The sequence below is a fragment of the Mobula hypostoma genome, chromosome 17 (assembly GCF_963921235.1).
Source record: "Mobula hypostoma chromosome 17, sMobHyp1.1, whole genome shotgun sequence".
Lineage (NCBI taxonomy): Eukaryota > Metazoa > Chordata > Chondrichthyes > Myliobatiformes > Myliobatidae > Mobula > Mobula hypostoma.
In genome coordinates, this window is record NC_086113.1 from 53,139,712 (window position 1) to 53,157,461 (window position 17,750).

The following is a 17,750-nucleotide window of genomic DNA, read 5'->3' on the forward strand; positions in this document are numbered from 1 at the left end:
AGGATGTTAGGGATAAATTTGTCCCGGTGAGGAAGATAAAGAATGGTAGGGTGAAGGAACCATGGGTGACAAGTGAGGTGGAAAATCTAGTCAGGTGGAAGAAGGCAGCATACATGATGTTTAGGAAGCAGGGATTAGATGGGTCTATTGAGGAATATAGGGTAGCAAGAAAGGAGCTTAAGAAGGGGCTGAGAAGAGCAAGAAGGGGGCATGAGAAGGCCTTGGTGAGTAGGGTAAAGGAAAACCCCAAGGCATTCTTCAATTATGTGAAGAAAAAAAAAGGATGACAGGAGTGAAGGTAGGACCGATTAGAGATAAAGGTGGGAAGATGTGCCTGGAGGCTGTGGAAGTGAGCAAGGTCCTCAATGAATACTTCTCTTCGGTATTCACAAATGAGAGGGAACTTGATGATAGTGAGGACAATATGAGTGAGGTTGATGTTCTGGAGCATGTTGATATTAAGGGAGATGAGGTGTTGGAGTTGTTAAAATACATTAGGACAGATAAGTCCCCTGGACCTGATGGAATATTCCCCAGGCTGCTCCACGAGGCGAGGGAAGAGATTGCTGAGCCTCTGGCAAGGATCTTCATGTCCTCGTTGTCCACAAGAATGGTACCGGAGGATTGGAGGGAGGCAAATGTTGTCCCCTTGTTCAAAAAAGGTAGTAGGGATAGTCCGGATAATTATAGACCAGTGAGCCTTACGTCTGTGGTGGGAAAGTTGTTGGAAAAGATTCTTAGAGATAGGATCTCTGGGCATTTAGGGAATCATGGTCTGATCAGGGACAGTCAGCATGGCTTTGTAAAGGGCAGATCGTGTCTAACAAGCCTGATAGAGTTCTTTGAGGAGGTGACCAGGCACATAGATGAGGGTAGTGCAGTGGATGTGATCTATATGGATTTTAGTAAGGCATTTGACAAGGTTCCACACGGTAGGCTTATTCAGAAAGTTAGAAGGCATGGGATCCAGGGAAGTTTGGCCAGGGGGATTCAGAATTGGCTTGCCTGCAGAAGGCAGAGTGTCGTCGTGGAGGGAGTACATTCAGTTTGGAGGATTGTGACTAGTGGTGTCCCACAAGGATCTGTTCTGGGACCTCGACTTTTTGTGATTTTTATTAACAACCTGGATGTGGGGGTAGAAGGGTGGGTTGGCAAGTTTGCAGACGACACAAAGGTTGGTGGTGTTGTAGATAGTGTAGAGGATTGTCAAAGATTGCAGAGAGACATCGATAGGATGCAGATCAAAGTTGCTGGTGAACGCAGCAGGCCAGGCAGCATCTATAGGAAGAGGCGCAGTCGACGTTTCAGGCCGAGACCCTTCGTCAGGACAAAGTAAATGGCAGGATACTTGGTAGTGTGGAGGAGCAGAAGGATCTGGGGGTACATGTCCACAGATCCCTGAAAGTTGCCTCACAGGTGGATAGGGTAGTTAAGAAAGCTTATGGAATGTTAGCTTTCGTAAGTCGAAGGATAGAGTTTAAGAGTCGCGATGTAATGATGAAGCTCTATAAAACTCTGGTAAGGCCACACTTGGAGTACTGTGTCCAGTTCTGGTCACCTCAGTATAAGAAGGATGTGGAAGCATTAGAAAGGGTACAGAGGAGATTTACCAGGATGCTGCCTGGTTTAGAGAGTATGCATTATGATCAGAGATTAAGGGAGCTAGGGCTTTACTCTTTGGAGAGAAGGAGGATGAGAGGAGACATGATAGAGGTGCACAAGATAATTAGAGGAATAGATAGAGTGGATAGCCAGCACCTCTTCCCCAGGGCACCACTGCTCAATACAAGAGGACATGGCTTTAAGGTAAGGGGTGGGAAGTTCAAGGGGGATATTAGAGGAAGGTTTTTTACTCAGAGAGTGGTTGGTGCGTGGAATGCACTGCCTGAGTCAGTGGTGGAGGCAGATTCACTAGTGAAGTTTAAGAGACTACTAGACAGGTATATGGAGGAATTTAAGGTGGGGGCTTATATGGGAGGCAGGGCTTGAGGGTCGGCACAACATTATGGGCCGAAGGGCCTGTACTGTGCTGTACTATTCTATGTTCTGTGTTCTATGTTCTAAGTATTTTAATGAATTCTGGAGTATGCTGATTTGCAAGTCTTAAAGAGACTTTTCTCGCTAGACTAATTTAGATTAAACTCAGAATAGGAATAAGAGAAGCTACTTATGCTGATAGCATCCAGGGAAAATAATTCAACTAAAAGAACTATCAACTCAATTTGCTGTTTCTCTTGTATCTTTATAGGTAATGTTTTTTAACCATCTACATGAAGGTGACAACTGAGAGTCTGCCACATTCATCTATTTGTTCTTTATCTTTTGGTATGAGCATTAGGGTTGCAAATCATTAATAAAAACTAACTTTTTTAAGTTTTGCAACTTGTTGTAAAGATTTATAAAAAAGAGATCTAATTTTAGGCACACGCACTTGTTTAACTGTAGGTATCATACAGGTTATAAACCTCCCAATTATGCAAGAGGTACCATTAAGACTTCCTCATACCACTCTATTTTCCTGCAAAAAGTATAAAACCATTGAATACATTAAAACAAGTCATACTGTGAAACTAAACACATGTATGGGCAGGAGATGGAAAGTTATGAATGTTATTGTTTAGTTGGGCATTTTGATTTAACTTAGTTAGTTCACCACAGAATTGTGGATCAAAGGCCTGTTCCTGTGCTGTAAAGTTCTATTAGTTACGTAGTCCAGACTTCTCTACAAGGAACATTGTGCTTGCCACAGACCTGGAGGGGATTACAACAACTAAGAAGTAAACTCTCCCTTCCTGGCCCATCTATTTGAAGGATCAGCATGTGTATTCTCAGAAAAGGGAGTAAAATCAACGATGCTTTTTATAACAGGCAGATATGGAATTGATAATGTGGCTAAGAACATTGAATAGTACAGCACAGGAAGAGCTCTTCATCAAATTCAAACACTACACTACTGTGCTGCGGCAGAGTAGCGTAGTGGTTAGCACAACGCTTTACTGTACAGGCAGCCCGGGTTCATTCCCCACCGCCTCCTGTAAGGAGTTCGTACGTCCTCCCTGTGACCACGCGTGTTTCCTCCCACGGTCCAAAGATGTACCAGTTGGGAGGTTAATTGGTGATTGTCCCGGGATTAAGCTAGGATTAAATTTGGGGATTGCTGGGCAGCGTGACTGAAAGGGTCAGAAGGGACTACTCTGTGCTCTATCTTAATAAACAAATAAACTGAATCTCTTCTGCCTGTGCATGATCTCTACCCTTCCAGTCCCTGCATATCTGTGTCTATTTTGAAGCCTCTTAAAAGCCACCTCTACCATTTCACCCTCTACCTGGTTTGTACCTCTACCATTTGCAGCTCGTTCCACACACCCACCACTCTGCAAACAGAAAAACTTGCCCTGCACATCTTTATTAAAATTTCCCACTCTCACTTGTTCTCCGGTATTTGATGCTTCTACACTGGGAAAAAGATTGACTGTCTATCTGTGCCCCTCAGCTTTATAAACATCTATCAGATCTCCTTTTACTTTAGTGCTTCAGGGAAAACAACACAAATTTATCCAATTCTCCTTACAGCTCATAGCCACTAAAACAGGTAGCATCCTGGTTAACCTATCCAAGGTCTCCATATCATTCCTTCTTATAGAGCATGCAGTATGTAAATAAAACTGTAGTACTTTTCAGAAAGGGCAAAAATCTTCAGTGTTCAGATGTGCATTAACATTTTGCAATCACCCACGATATGCAAGAACTACTTACAGAAAAGAAGATGTTGGATTACTAAATTATTTGACCAGTAATATAACAACTGCAATAAGTGAAAGGGATCAAATTTCACTTCAGGAAATAAGCTATACTTCCTCCAAAGTACGTGCGCATACACATCTTTTGTTACTAGCACACAAAGGAATTTAAACTGCACACAAAAGGCTGTCACCCTCTACCTTGTTGGCATGTTAAGTATATTCACAACAATTACATTTCCTTTCCTGGTTTCTGACGTGGATGTGGAGTTTGTGATGATTTAGAACTTATACAGTGCACCCATGTTGTTGTCACTGGGCAAAAAATTTCACAGCACAAGATTTCTTCTTTTTTTTTTACGCACACTGATCATTACAAATTAGAGGGAACATTGGAAAGGAGGCTGGGTAAATATAGAACATTGAACAGAACAGTACAGCATTGAACAGGGCCTTTGGTCCACAATGTTGTGCTGAACCAGCTAAAAAGCAAAGCAAATATATCTAAACACTAATTCCTCCTACCGACAATGTCCATATGCTGCCATCTTCCTTGCATCCATGTGCCTATCCAAACATCTCTTAAAAGCCTCTTATGTATTTGCTTCTACTCCCATAACAAGCAGCACATACTAGGCATCCTCGAATCTCTAAGTAAAAAATTACCCCTCACATCCTCCTTGAACCTATCTCCTCTCACTTTCAATACATGCCTCTGGTATTAGACATTTCAACCCTGGGAAACAGACCTCCGTCTACTCTATGCCTCCTAATCTTATAAACGTACATCAGATCTCCCCTCAGCCTCCAGCACTCCAGAGAAAACAACTCAAGTGTATCCAGCCTCTCATGACAGCACACACCCTCTAAACCAGGCAGCATCTTGGTAAAGCTCTTCTACACCCTCTCCAAAGCCTCAAAATCCTTTCTATAGTGGGGCAAGCAGAACTGTATGCAATACTCCAGATGTAACCTAAATAGTGTTTTATAAAGTTGCAGCATAAACTCTTAACTTTTGAGCCCACATTTATCTGGGTAAAACTCCATCTGCCATTTCTCTAATCACATCTGCAACTAATCTATACTGTGCTGTATCCTTTGCCAGTCTCATACACTATCCACAATTCCACCAATCTTGGTATTATCTACAAACTTACTAACACACCCATCTACATTTTCATCCAGGTGATTTATATACATCACAAACAGCACAGATCCCTGCAGAACACCACTAATTACAGACCTCCAGCATGAGCTAATCCCTTCAACCACTATGCTCTGTCTTCTATGTGCAGGCCAGTTCTGAATCCAAACAACCAACTCACAGTGGTTCCCATGCATCTTCATCTTTTGGATTAGCCTCCCCTGAGGAACTTTGTCCACTACCTTACTAAAATCCATGTAGACAACTTCCACTGCTCTACCCTCATCAATCTCTCTCATCACCTTATCAAAAATGTCAATCAAGTTGTAAGACACGACCTGCACTGCAAAGCTGATTCTCTCTAATTAGGCCATGAGTTTCCAAATGCCCATGCAAATTTCCAGCAATCTCGTCCCTCTTCTCTTTCAATAACCTGGGGACTTTTCCATCTTAATACTCATGAATCCCAACGCTTCCTTCTCCTTGACCTCTAAATGCCATAACATATTTATACTCTCAGCACTAATCCCCTGGCCCTCCATATCCTTTTCTTTGGTAAATACTGAAGAAAAGTACTTATTAAGTCCCTCACTCGCATTCTCCACATCCAAGCAAATGTTCCCCAATTTATCCTTGAGTGGTCCCATCCTCTCCCTAGTTATCCTCTTGCTCTTGATGCATGTATAGAATGCCTTGGGATTCACCTTAATCCTACTTGTCAAAAGCCTCCTGGCTTTCCTCATTCCCTTCTTTAGTTTTTTTCTGGCTTCTTTGTACGCCTGATGTGCATTGTTTGATCCTAACTTCAGAAGCTTTACATACTTTTCCTTGACTAAATTCATCATCTCTCTGGACATCCAAGGTTCTCTTATCTCCCCATCCCCATCCTTCCTTCTAACAGGAATATACCTTTCCTGTACTCTGTGCAATTGATTTTTAAACACCTCCACATGTCTGATGTGGATTTGCCAAAGAAAAGATGTTCCCAATTAACTCTTCTTAGTTCCTGCCTAATGCCGTCATAATTTGCCCTACTCCAATTTACAACTCTCCCACAAGGCCCATACATATCCTTACCTTTTAGCTATCCTGAAAGTTAAGGAGTTGTGGTCACTGTTCCCTAATTGCTCATCCACTGAAAGGCCAGTCACCAAGCCAAGCTCATCACCCAACACCATGTCCAGTATGATCCCTCCTCTCATTGGACCATTCACACAGTGGCTTATGTGAAAGGAAAAAATCAGTAAATGATTTACATTTTGGCAAATGTGGTGTCAGTTTAGTGGTCAGAATGCAGTTAAATTTAGTGTAATTTTGAAAAACAGGAAGACAATTTGGGCCAAGACTAATCCCATTAGGCAAAGTAGTAATTTGGAACTGCTAAATGAAGAACCGCAGCTTGCAAACAAAGCAGTCCCAGAGGAATGAGAGACAGTTAAAAAGAGATTTATGGAGTTCAGGTAAAATAATTCCCTTCCTCCCTCCCCCCACTACAGAAATCAGAATTAGAATCAGGTTTAGTATCACTGGCACATGTCATGGAATTTGTTGTTTTCTGGTAGCAGTGCATTGTAATACACAAGAATAAAAACTAAAAATTACAATAAGCATATATAAAAAATTAAATAAGCAGTGCAAAAAGATTTTTTAAGTAGTGAGGTAGTGTTCAAGGGTTCATTCTCCATTCAGCAATCCAATCGTGGCAGGAAAGAAGGTGTCCCTGAAACATTGAGAGTGTGTCTCTTTAGGCTCCTGTATCTCCTCCTTGACGGAAGCAATGAGAAGACAGCATGTCCAAGCTGATGGGGTCCTGAATGAAGGATGCTGCTTTTTTGAGGGAATTGCCTTTTCAAGGTGTCCTGGATGCTGGGGAGTCTAGGGCCCATGATGAAGCTGGCTGAGTTTACAACCTTCTGCAGCTTTTTCCAATCCTGTGCAGTGGCCCTTCCATACCAGACAGTGATGCAACCAGTTAGGATACTCACCATGGTACCGGTGTAGAAATATGCGAATCTTTGGTGAAATACCAATTCTACTCAAGCTCTTAATGAAATATAGCCAATGATGTGCCTTCTTTGTAATTGCATTAAAATGTTGGGGCCAAGAGAAATCTTCAGAGATGTTAACACGCAGGAACTTGAAACTGCTCACTGTTTCCACTGATGATCCCTCAACGGTGAGGACTGCTGTGTGTTCCCTCGACTTCCCCTTCCTGAAGCCCACAGTCAATTCCTTGGTGTGCATTTTGTTGTTGCGATACCACTCAACCAGCTGATCTGTCTTGCTCCTGTACACCACCTCATTCACCATCTAAAATTCTGGCAACAATTGCTGTGTCATCAGCATTTGAACTGTGCCTAACCTGCTTAGCCACACAACTGCAGGTGTACAGAGAGTAGAGCAGTTGGCTCGGCACACGTTCTTGACGTGCATCAATGTTGGTTACCAGCGAAGAGAAGTTATTTCTGATCTGTGCAGATTCTGCCGATAAGGAAGTCAAGGATCCAGTTGCAGAAGGAGATACAAGGGACCCAGGTTTTGGAGCTTAATAAAGATGTCAGGAAAATATAAAAAATTAATTGGAAAATTAAGAGATCAAAGATAATATACTGTATATAGAAGAAAATGCTGGCAAGTGAAATCAAAGAAAATCCACGGATATTTTATAAACACAAAAAGAACATGAGGATAATTTATGAAAAAAATGAGCTATTAGGGAACAAAAATGATAATGTACAGAGGCAAAGGAAATGGTAGGATAAAACTTTGTGACCATCACAGAAGTATGATACTGATGTTACATTTAAGACAAATGATTTAATTTTAGTGAGAGAGGAAATAACAGGTTAAACTATGTAATGGATATTCATTGTCTATGCTGGATGGGGGTGTTTTTTGCCAAGCTCGTCTTTCTAACACAGCTGAAACTTCCAGGGATCAAAGAGTTGTTTTTGAACTAGTTAAACTTCCAACCACTATTCTTTGCTCAGCTTCTTGTCATAAACAAGAACCAGTCTTCAGCTTTCCATGTAAAATGCAAGCAATAATCAGTCTGAGGTTAAGAGGGCAGCTTAGCAAACAAACAGCACTGTCTACAGAGCATACAGGCTGCTGGCCCACAGCACAGGGCTGACTACTTCAGAGACGCAGTGAAAGACAATGCGGTTATGTTAACTGGCCTGTATCAAACCAGACAACACTGGCTAAGTTACTTCATTCAAGGAAGCTTGCAGACCAGACTGGTATCACTTAGCACACCATATAGCTGATCTATCAATCGTTGGGATCTACTGCAATCAAAGAATCAACCGTCACAGCATTAAAATTCGGTGTTTTGGATCTCTGTCACCAAAAGCTTTTAGACCATCTGTGTGAAGTCACCAAGTTGCAGATAAACAGTAAAACTGTAAAAGAGCTGTCAGGCTTGTTAGGAATGGTCAGGGGATGACTACAATGACAGAAATACAGGGTGACTAGAATCCATTCCTTTGCCTTCCATTTCTGCAATGGACAACTCCTTTGTCAATAACTCATTGGAATGTCTTTTTAGCCGATATAAACTGTACTCTAGCTTTGGAAATCCTTTGTTTTAAGAATAGTTTGTAAATGGAAAATCTTTCATAAAATGGAAATCCTCTGTGAGTTTTAAATGTATTTTAAGAGTTTGACCTAAATTTGAGCAAATATTGCTAAATACAAATGAACCATGTTTCCTCACTTTCAGACCCCAGTCAGTTCTAAAGGGCAACAACATCTCCTCCACAATCTCAATCAGCACAGGCGCACCACAGGGCTGTGTGCTTAGCCTCCTGATCTACTCGCCTCACACCTATGACTGTGTGGTTAAGTACAGCTTCAATACCATATTAGAGTTTACTGATGACGTCACTGTTGTGGGCCGAATCAAAGGTGGTGATGAATCAGCATACAGGAGGGAGACTGAAAATTGGCTGCATGGTATCACATCAACAACCTCTCACTCAATGTCAGCAAGACCAAGGAACTGATTGTAGACTTCAGGAGAGGGAAACCAGAGGTCCATGAGCCAGTCCTCATTGGAGGATCAGAAGTGAAGCAACTTTAACTTCCTACTTCGGAGGATCTGTCCTGGACCCCGCACGCAAGTGCAATTGCAAAGAAAGCACGGCAACGCCTTTACTTCATTAGGAGTTTGTGAAGATTCGGCATGACAGCGAAAGCTTTGACAAACTTCTATAGATGAGTAGTGAAGAGTGTACTGACTGGCTGCATCACCACCTGGAAACACCAATGCCTTTGAACAGAAAATCCTACAAACACTCAAGAATTCGACCCAGTACATCACAGGTAAAACCCTCCCAACATGAAATACTATTGTAGAAAAGCAGCATCTTCATCAGAGATTGCACTGCTAACATCAGGTAGAAGGTTCAAGAGCCTCAGGGTTCACACCACCAGGTTCAAGAGCATCAAGCTCTTGAACAAAAGGGGATAACTGCACTCACCTGCCCATCTATGTTGATATTCCCACAACCAATGATCTCACTTTAAGGACTCCTTATCTCATCTCATGTTCTCATTATTTATTGCTATTTATTTATATCTGCATTTGCATAGCTTATCCTCTTCTTTCATTGATCCTGTTATAGTTACTATTCTATAGATTTGCTGAGTTTGCACACAGGAAAATGAATCTGTATTGTACATGGTGACATACAGTGCCTATAAGTAGTATTCACCCCCCCACCCCTGTAATTTCCATGTTTTATTGGAAAGAAGTCTCTTTTGTGTCAAAGTGAAAATAGATCTCTACAAAGTGATGTTTTCACTTTGACATGAGTCATTTTCTGTTGATCAGTGTCAAAAAAGCCAAAATAAATCCACTGTGATTCATCGTTGTAAAAACAATAAAACATGAAAACTTTCCGGGGGGGGGGGGAGAGAATACTTGGAATACTTGGAATACTTGTTATAGGCACTGTATATGTACCTTGATAATGGAATAAAGTTAATCTTTGACTTTAGTAAAAGGAAGTATAGTAATTGTTAATAATTGATGGGTGTTTCTCTGACTTGAAGGCCGTTACCAGTCAAGTACCAGGGCCTTGCCTGGTGTAAAACAAATGATTTTGACCTAATGTAGGAGGAATGGTGAAGTCTGCAGATGAAACAAAAATTGATGCTTTATTGGAAGTGAGAAGGGATGTTTTACACAACAGAAAGATATACATGCCTTGTTAATATTGTTTCATTATTTGAAATGGATTACATGACACAAAATAGTAAGATATATCACAGCAATATACTGCAATGGGTGATAGCTCTCTGAATTATTCCTCTGATCAGAGCACAAGATTGTTACAACACAACTTGATTTAAGTGATTCAACTTGAGTTATTTGGAAGACAAATGGAAGCAAGCAACAGCAATGTATCTTGACCAACGAAAGCTGCTTACGTCTGTAACTAAAGCAGAAAATCTCCCAATTCATGAGAGGAAAAATAAAACTGTAAATTGCAATTGACTTAATGTTACATACAAACAATTGTGGTTAAGCTTCACTATAGAAAATTGATAAAACTACCAACTATCCAGGATGAGATTGCACACTTACATACAAAAAATTGTTAGTAGCTTCTACTGAAATACCAAAATTAAAGGAATAAATAAATTACCATGGCAACCATCATGGTCTTTTAGATTACTCCATTTTACAGCACGTAGGTTTCCTTTCCAGCCTGCTGCAGGCATTGAACCAGGCACACCTGCAGAATGAAAATGTAGTATTAAAAGTCGACAGAAATTACAAACATTACAAACATAAAGAATTTTTCATGTCCATTTTCAATAATGGAAATATGGATATGCCACATGAAGTTTTGTGAAGTTGTGACGAGCTTATAAAATTTGTACTTTTTACGGATTTTGTTCGACAGCATTTCAGCTAAAGATGATGCTATTGGATGTGAGTCTCTCACTGGTGGTTCTTCACTGCAGCAGTTTGACATTGAATTAATACTGACAATAAAAGCTTTATAGAACATTAGATTGCCTTGATTTACTCATCCAAAGGTATGTTGCCAACAACATGGAAAATAAATTGCATTAGATTTGGCATCTAACTGAAGATGCTCTATAATTATTTTAAATAGAAAATAAAGTTGCTAAAACAAAAATAAAAGCAACATAACTGCTGAAGAAGCTCAGCAGTTCAGGCAGCATCTATGGAAATGAATAAACAGTCGACATTTCAGACCGAGACCCTTCATCAGGGCTGAGAAGGAAGACAGAAGATATCAGAATAAAACGATGGGGGGAAGGAGGCGGCGGCTGGCTGGAAGGTGATAGGTGAAACCAGGTGGGTGGGAAAGGTCAAGAGCTGGAGGACCACAGGAGAACAGGAAGGAGGAGGGCATCCAGGGGGAAGTGATAGGCAGGTGACAAGAGGTGAAAGAGTGGGGAATAGAGGAAGAGGGGAGGGAAGGGAGGGATTTTTTTAAACCAGAAGGAGAAATCAATATTCATGCCATCAGTCTGAAGGCTTCCCAGATGGTATACAAGGCTCCTCCACCCTGTGGGCGGCCTCCCATCTTGGCACAAGAGGCGGCCATGGACCAAGGTGGCAGAATGGGAACGGGAACGGGAATGAGAATTAAAATGTTTGGCCACCGGGACATTCTGTTTTTGGTGGATGGCGCGGAGGTGCTCCACGAAGCGGTCACCCAATTTATGTTGGGTCTCACCAGTGTAGAGGAGGCCGCATCAGGAGCACCGGACACAATAGATGACCGCAACAGATTCACAAGTGAAGTGTTTTCTCGCCTGAATGGACTCTTTGTGGCCCTGAATGGAGATGAGGGGGGAGGTTAAATGGCAGTTGTAGCACTTAGGCTGCTTGCAGGGATAAGTGTCTGGAGGGAGATTAATGGGGAGGGATGGATGGATGAATGGACAAGGAAATTGCGGAGGCTGCAATCCCTGCAGAAAGTGGAAGGGGGCGGAGGAGATAAAATTACGTTTAGTGGTAAGATCCCTTTGGAGACAGCCAATGTCGTGGAACACGATATGTTGGATGCGAGGGCTGATGGCGTGACAGGTAAGGACAAGAGGGACTTTATCACTATTATGGCAGCAGGAAGATGGGGTGAGCGCAAATATATGGGAAATTTAGGAGATGCAGGCAACACAAGTCATTGTTCCCTATCCTTGATTTTTCTTTAACATGACTGGCTGTACTATCCTCTGAAATGCTTTTCCTCCATCACTCAGACACTCTTCTGCTTCTACTTTTCTTCCTGTTTAAATATGTATCCCATCATAACAGCTGAATCACCAACTGGGACCAAGAGGGATCCATACACCAACATTTGAGACAAGAGCGAGTCTATCACCGTTGAGGCAGCAGGAAGATGGGGTGAGCATGGATGTTCAAGAAATGGAGGAGATCAGAATCAGATTTATAATCACCAGCATGTGTCACGAAATTTGTTAGCTTAGCAGCAGCAGTTCAATACAATACATAATATACAAGAAAATAATAATAAATAAATTACAATATACGTGTACTAAATAGATTAAAGATCGTGCAAAAAAACCAGAAATAATATATATTTAAAAAGTGAGGTAGTGTTCACGGGTTCAATGTCCATTTAGGAATTGGATGGCAGAGGGGAAGAAGCTGTTCCTGAATCGCTGAGTGTGTGCCTTCAGGCTCCTGTACCTCCTTCTTGATGGTAACAGTGAGATGCGGGTGAGGGCAGCATCACTAGTAGAGGTGGGGAAATCCCATTATTTGAAGGACATCTCTAATGCCCAAGAATGGAAAGCTGTGTCCTGGGAACAGATGTAGTGGAGGTGAAGGAACTGAGAAAAGGGAATAGCATTTTTACAGGAGATAGGGTGGGAAGAGGTATAGACAAGATAACCATGGGAATTGGCAGGTTTACAAAAGATGTCGGTTGACAGTTTGCCTCCAGAGATGGAGACAGAGATTGAGATGGGGAGGGAAGTGTCAGAGATGGACCAAGTAAATGTAAGGATGACTTCATTATCTCTGCTAGGGCCCTGGCAATTTCTGCACTTGCCTCCCGTAGGGTCCAGGGGAACACCTTGTCTGATCCTGGGGAATTAACCACCCTGATTTCCCTCAGGGTAGAAAATACCTCCACCTCAATAATCTGTACAGTGTCCATGAAGTTGATGCCCTTTGCCTCACTTCTATAGACTCCGTGTCCATCTCCTGAGCAAATACAGATGCAAGAAATTCATTTAAGTTCTCCCCCATATGCTTTGTCTCCATACATGGATTACCATTCTGGTCTTCCAGAAGATCAACTTTGACCCTTGCAATCCTTTTGCTCTTAACACAACTGAAGAATCCCTTAGGATTCTCCTTTGCCTTATCTGCTAGTGCAACTTCATGCCTTCTTTTTGCCTTCCTGGTATCTTTCTTAAGAGTTCTCTTGCATTTCTTATACTCAATAAGCACCTCATTTGTTCCTACTTGCCTATAACTACTATGCACCTCCTTTTTTCTCTGAAAAAATCTCTTGAAAACCAAGGATCCCTACACTTGTTATCTTTACCTTTTATTCTGACAGGCACATACAAGCTTTATACTCTCAAGATTTCATTTTTGAGGCCTTCCTCTTTACAAGTACAGGTTTCCCCTGCCATCTGAAGGTAGAGTGTTCCTATGAAACGGTTCATAAGCTGAAATGTCGTAAAGCGAAGAAGCAATTACCATTTATATGGGAAAATTTTGTGAGCGTTCGCAGACCCAAAAATAACCTACCAAATCATGCCAAATAACACATAAAACCTAAAATAACAGTATCATATAGTAAAAGCAGGAATGATATGATAAATACACAGCCTATATAAAGTAGAAATACTTTTCCATAATCATTGCCGGCACTGCTCTCCGTAGCGAAAATCACATGCAAGCGCTCTTGGCAGAAACATGCGCAAGCACTCTCCAGTAACCTTTAAGCTATGAAGCTGCCAAATTGTACCAAATAACACATAAAAATACACAGCCGATATAAAGTAAAAATAATGTATATACAGTTTAGCATCACCTGCCGGAATTGGGACAGCGCCGAGCACACTGATGATGGTGTGTTAGGCTGGGTCGGAGGTTGGGGTGGTGCAGTGGCCCCCACCCTCCGGGCAGCAACCCAATACATTGCCGTGAAGCACGCAGGGGTCCAGCGGTAGCCGGGATGCACCCAGCACATCTTTAAGAAAAAAGCTGAAATAAACATGCTAATTAATTAGGTGCCGCCCGACACGTAATTGTCGGCTCAGATCAGTGCCGATTTCCGATTGCATCGCCTTTGTTCTGGGCCGACATTTACGTGTGGGGCGGCACCTAATTAATTAGCATGTTTATTTCGGCTTTTTTCTTAAAGATGTACTGTGTGCCTCCCGGCTACCGTTGCATTCTCCGCAAATTGGTATCTATCTGTGGCCTGGGTGTTGGGGTGGTGGGACACTGGGGTGCCATCTGTTTCCATTAGAGCAGGCAGCTCATCTTCTCCTATGCCTGCCTGCCTCGATGTCGAAGGTCGAGGTTCGTCGTCTGCTGTGGCTGATGTGGAAGGCTTGCTTGACTGCTGAGTCTCGCGCATTTTTCTATCATACAGTTCTTTGTAAGCACTCAAACCATCCTGCAAATATCCCCTAAACCTACGTACCCTTTCAAAATTAAAGTCGTACTTTATCACTGCAGCGAAAATCTCACGCAGTTTCTTCACGTTCATTTCGCTAATGAATTTGGTTTCGATTGTTATCATTTCCTCTTCCAATTGCATCAGCTCTTCATCTATCAGTTCTTGGTCATGGGATGCCAAAACCCCTTCAACATCATCTTCGTGAGCTTCCACAAGCCAAACTCACTTTGTCCTTGCTTCATTCACCACGATCGAAACGCTTAGTTATGTCTAGTTTTACACTAAGTGTAACACCCTTACGAGCTCTTTCAGGCTTTTCCGATACCTTAGAACTCATCTTGCTAACGGCTGCTCAATGCAACGTGTTAAAGCAATGCCGTTCCGAATCCGGGGGAGAGCGGCTGCTCGGGGCGCACGCTGCCTTTTATCGCGTGCTGATTTTTTCGTAACAGTGAAAACAGGGTACTAATGGAGGTCTTTCGTAACAGTGAGGTTTCGTAAAGTGAACGTTCGAAAAGTGGGGGACACCTGTACACCTTTGCCAGAAAACAACCTGCCCCAATCCACACTAGCCAGATAATTTCTTATACCATCAAAACTGGTCATTATCAAATTTAGAATTTCAGCTCATGGACCAACCCATCATTTTGCATATTTATTTTGAAACCAACATCTCTATGATCACTGGATACAAAGTGTTCCCCTACACAGACTTCTGTCACCTACCCTGTCTCATTCACTAACAGCAGATCCAGTATCGCATACTCTGTCATTGGGACTTCTACGTACGTACTGATGAAAGAAACTTTCCTGAACACATTTCACAAACTCTATCCCATCTAGTCCTTTTTACTGTAAGGGAGTCCCAGTCAAAACGTGGAAAATTAAAATCAACTACGATAACAAGCTGATGTTGCTTGCAAAAGTCAGGATTCCCTTTACAAATTTGTTCCTATAAATCCCTAGGACTGTTGGGTGGTCTGTAATATTGCCACATTAACGTGGTCATACATTTCTTATTTCGCAGTTCCACTCATAACACCTCACTGATCGAGTTCTCCAGTCCATCCTGATGAAGCCTGCCATGACATTTTCCCTGACTAGTAATGCCACCCTTCCTGAGGGTAGAGTCATGGAGAACCACAACATAGAAGCCAATCATGTCCACTGTCTGGTTTTGTTCCATTAATTCCTTTGGCACTATTCTTCAAGCTCCTGCCTCTCAGGATACTTTATTTGTGATTGCCTTAATTAAGGCAGAAGTAAATTTCACTTCACTTGTTCTGCTGTTTGTTTGTTCTCAACTTTCCCATTAATGGCAGTGGGGAACCTATTTTTACCTTCACCCACTGCTTTCACTACATATTTCTAGAAACTTTACAGTCATTATTTTTAACGTCCCTGTACACTTCTCTCAAACTTTCCAATCCCCTACTTTCATAAACATAGGCTATTTCCATTTTCTGTGCTCTTTTCAAATGGTGAAATGGGAAATTTTGGCCTGAATTAGGTGAGGCAACAACTTAAACTGTCATCAAAAATATAACATGAAAGACACTTCAGTAATGTGCCAAAGCCTTGGTTTATATGTAACCCTCTCAACATAGGCTCGTAATGAGTTAGCAATTACTGTAAATACAAGCTAACAGTGACATAACTTGACTATGCCATGGGAATAGTGACAAAAAGGACATTTCCAATAAATAAACATGTTTAGGGCATTAAGATTCAGGTAAATGCAAACATAAAAGTTTGAATATCCCTTTAGGTGAAAGAAGTCTGTTACTTGTGTGAATACCGATACACTCGTGCAAATTTTCTGTTTGCCCGGAAGCAATAATTTAACTCACACCAGTGTAAATTTATATTGAAAGCACACTGACAGGGGTTTCCAATGATGTCATCGTCCAGAATGGCAGCTTAAATCAATAGCTCCTCTGGAAAAACACATATTTAGCCTCATTAATCCATCAAATACAAGATCAAAAATATCTGAATTGATCAGGGGGCAAGAATGGGGAAAAAGAATGGAGATAAAAAAAAAAGCACCACTGCAGAGACTATGGATGAGAGGGGCGCAATGAGTGGTTCTCCTACCCGAAAGCATGGTAGCGAGGCTGACGATGGGCCTCGTTTAGGTGAAGCGGCAAATATCATAAAAATTCTGGAAGAGATATGGGGATTCCAAAAAGATATAAAACAGCAACTAAATGATATCAAGTCAGAGCTCGCCAATGTCAATCAAAAAATAGCAGTGGCAGAGACTCGAATTGAGAAGGTGGAAGATCACGTGCAAAACGCGGAACGGATGCTAAGTAAGACGATAAAAATACTAAATCAACAAGAAAGTAAACTGCTTGACCAGGAGGGAAGATCACAATGGAAAAATATCAGGAATATACAATATTCCCGAAGGAGCAGAGGGTTTGTCTATGATGGAGTTTGTAGGAAACTTGCTGTGGGACGCGCTAGAGATTCCCTCCACTATGGAGCTTGATACTGAGAGGGCGCGTCATGCGCTAGTCCGGAGGCCTACTGGAGACAGAGAAGATAAGCCACGCTCAATAGAAATTAGATTCCTTCGATACAATGCCAAGGCGGAGATTCTATGAAGGGCCTGGGATGAGAACAGGGTGTTTTTGAACAGGAACTTAATATATTTCAAACAAGATTACCCCTCCCCCCCGCCCCCGGCGGTCCTGCAGAAATGTAAGGAATACTCTGAAATAAAGCGAATATTAAAACAAGGAAAGATTGGATTCTAAACTCTGTACCCTGCTAAACTGCGAGTGTATTATGAAGATGGGACGCAACTGTATCAGACAGTGGAAGAGGCGACTACAGACATCAGGAACAGAGGGCTGCCCGTTAGCGTGGTCAACCCAAGGGAAAGCCTGGCTGAACAGTTATCTGATCTGCTTGGGAAATAGTGAAAGAACAGAGAAAGCAGGGGACGGGAGGAGGGTGAGAGAAGAATATCAGGAAGAGACTGAGTTTTCTGAAGACAGCCCACACCCTCACCAGAAGAGCCATAAGGTTTGGCCAACTTTAAAAGTGTTGATAAGCTAAACGGAAGCAAAACTAGACGGTGCTGTGACGGGGTCCTGAATTACCCCTATAAACTGTGCACGATTACCCCTATGAACTGTGCTTCAGAAAAAAGAGAGAGAGTTATTTAACACAAACACCTTGCTTAAAAGAGAGAGAGACGAA

The 17,750-nt window shown here is 42.0% G+C and overlaps 1 protein-coding gene across 3 annotated transcripts in view; it reads right to left on the reverse strand.

Annotated features, from left to right (window-relative positions):
• The window catches only part of LOC134358036 (N-acetyllactosaminide beta-1,6-N-acetylglucosaminyl-transferase-like), an 80,865-nt gene that overhangs the window by 47,699 nt on the left and 15,416 nt on the right, over window positions 1-17,750 (reverse strand). For 2 of the 3 annotated variants that reach the window (XM_063069912.1, XM_063069913.1), the window contains exon 2: window positions 10,539-10,628. The exons of the other annotated variant lie outside the window; for it this stretch is intronic. In XM_063069912.1, coding sequence (XP_062925982.1) covers window positions 10,539-10,628 — 90 coding nt within the window. The remainder of the gene's footprint in view (window positions 1-10,538; window positions 10,629-17,750) is intronic. 3 annotated transcript variants of the gene reach the window in all.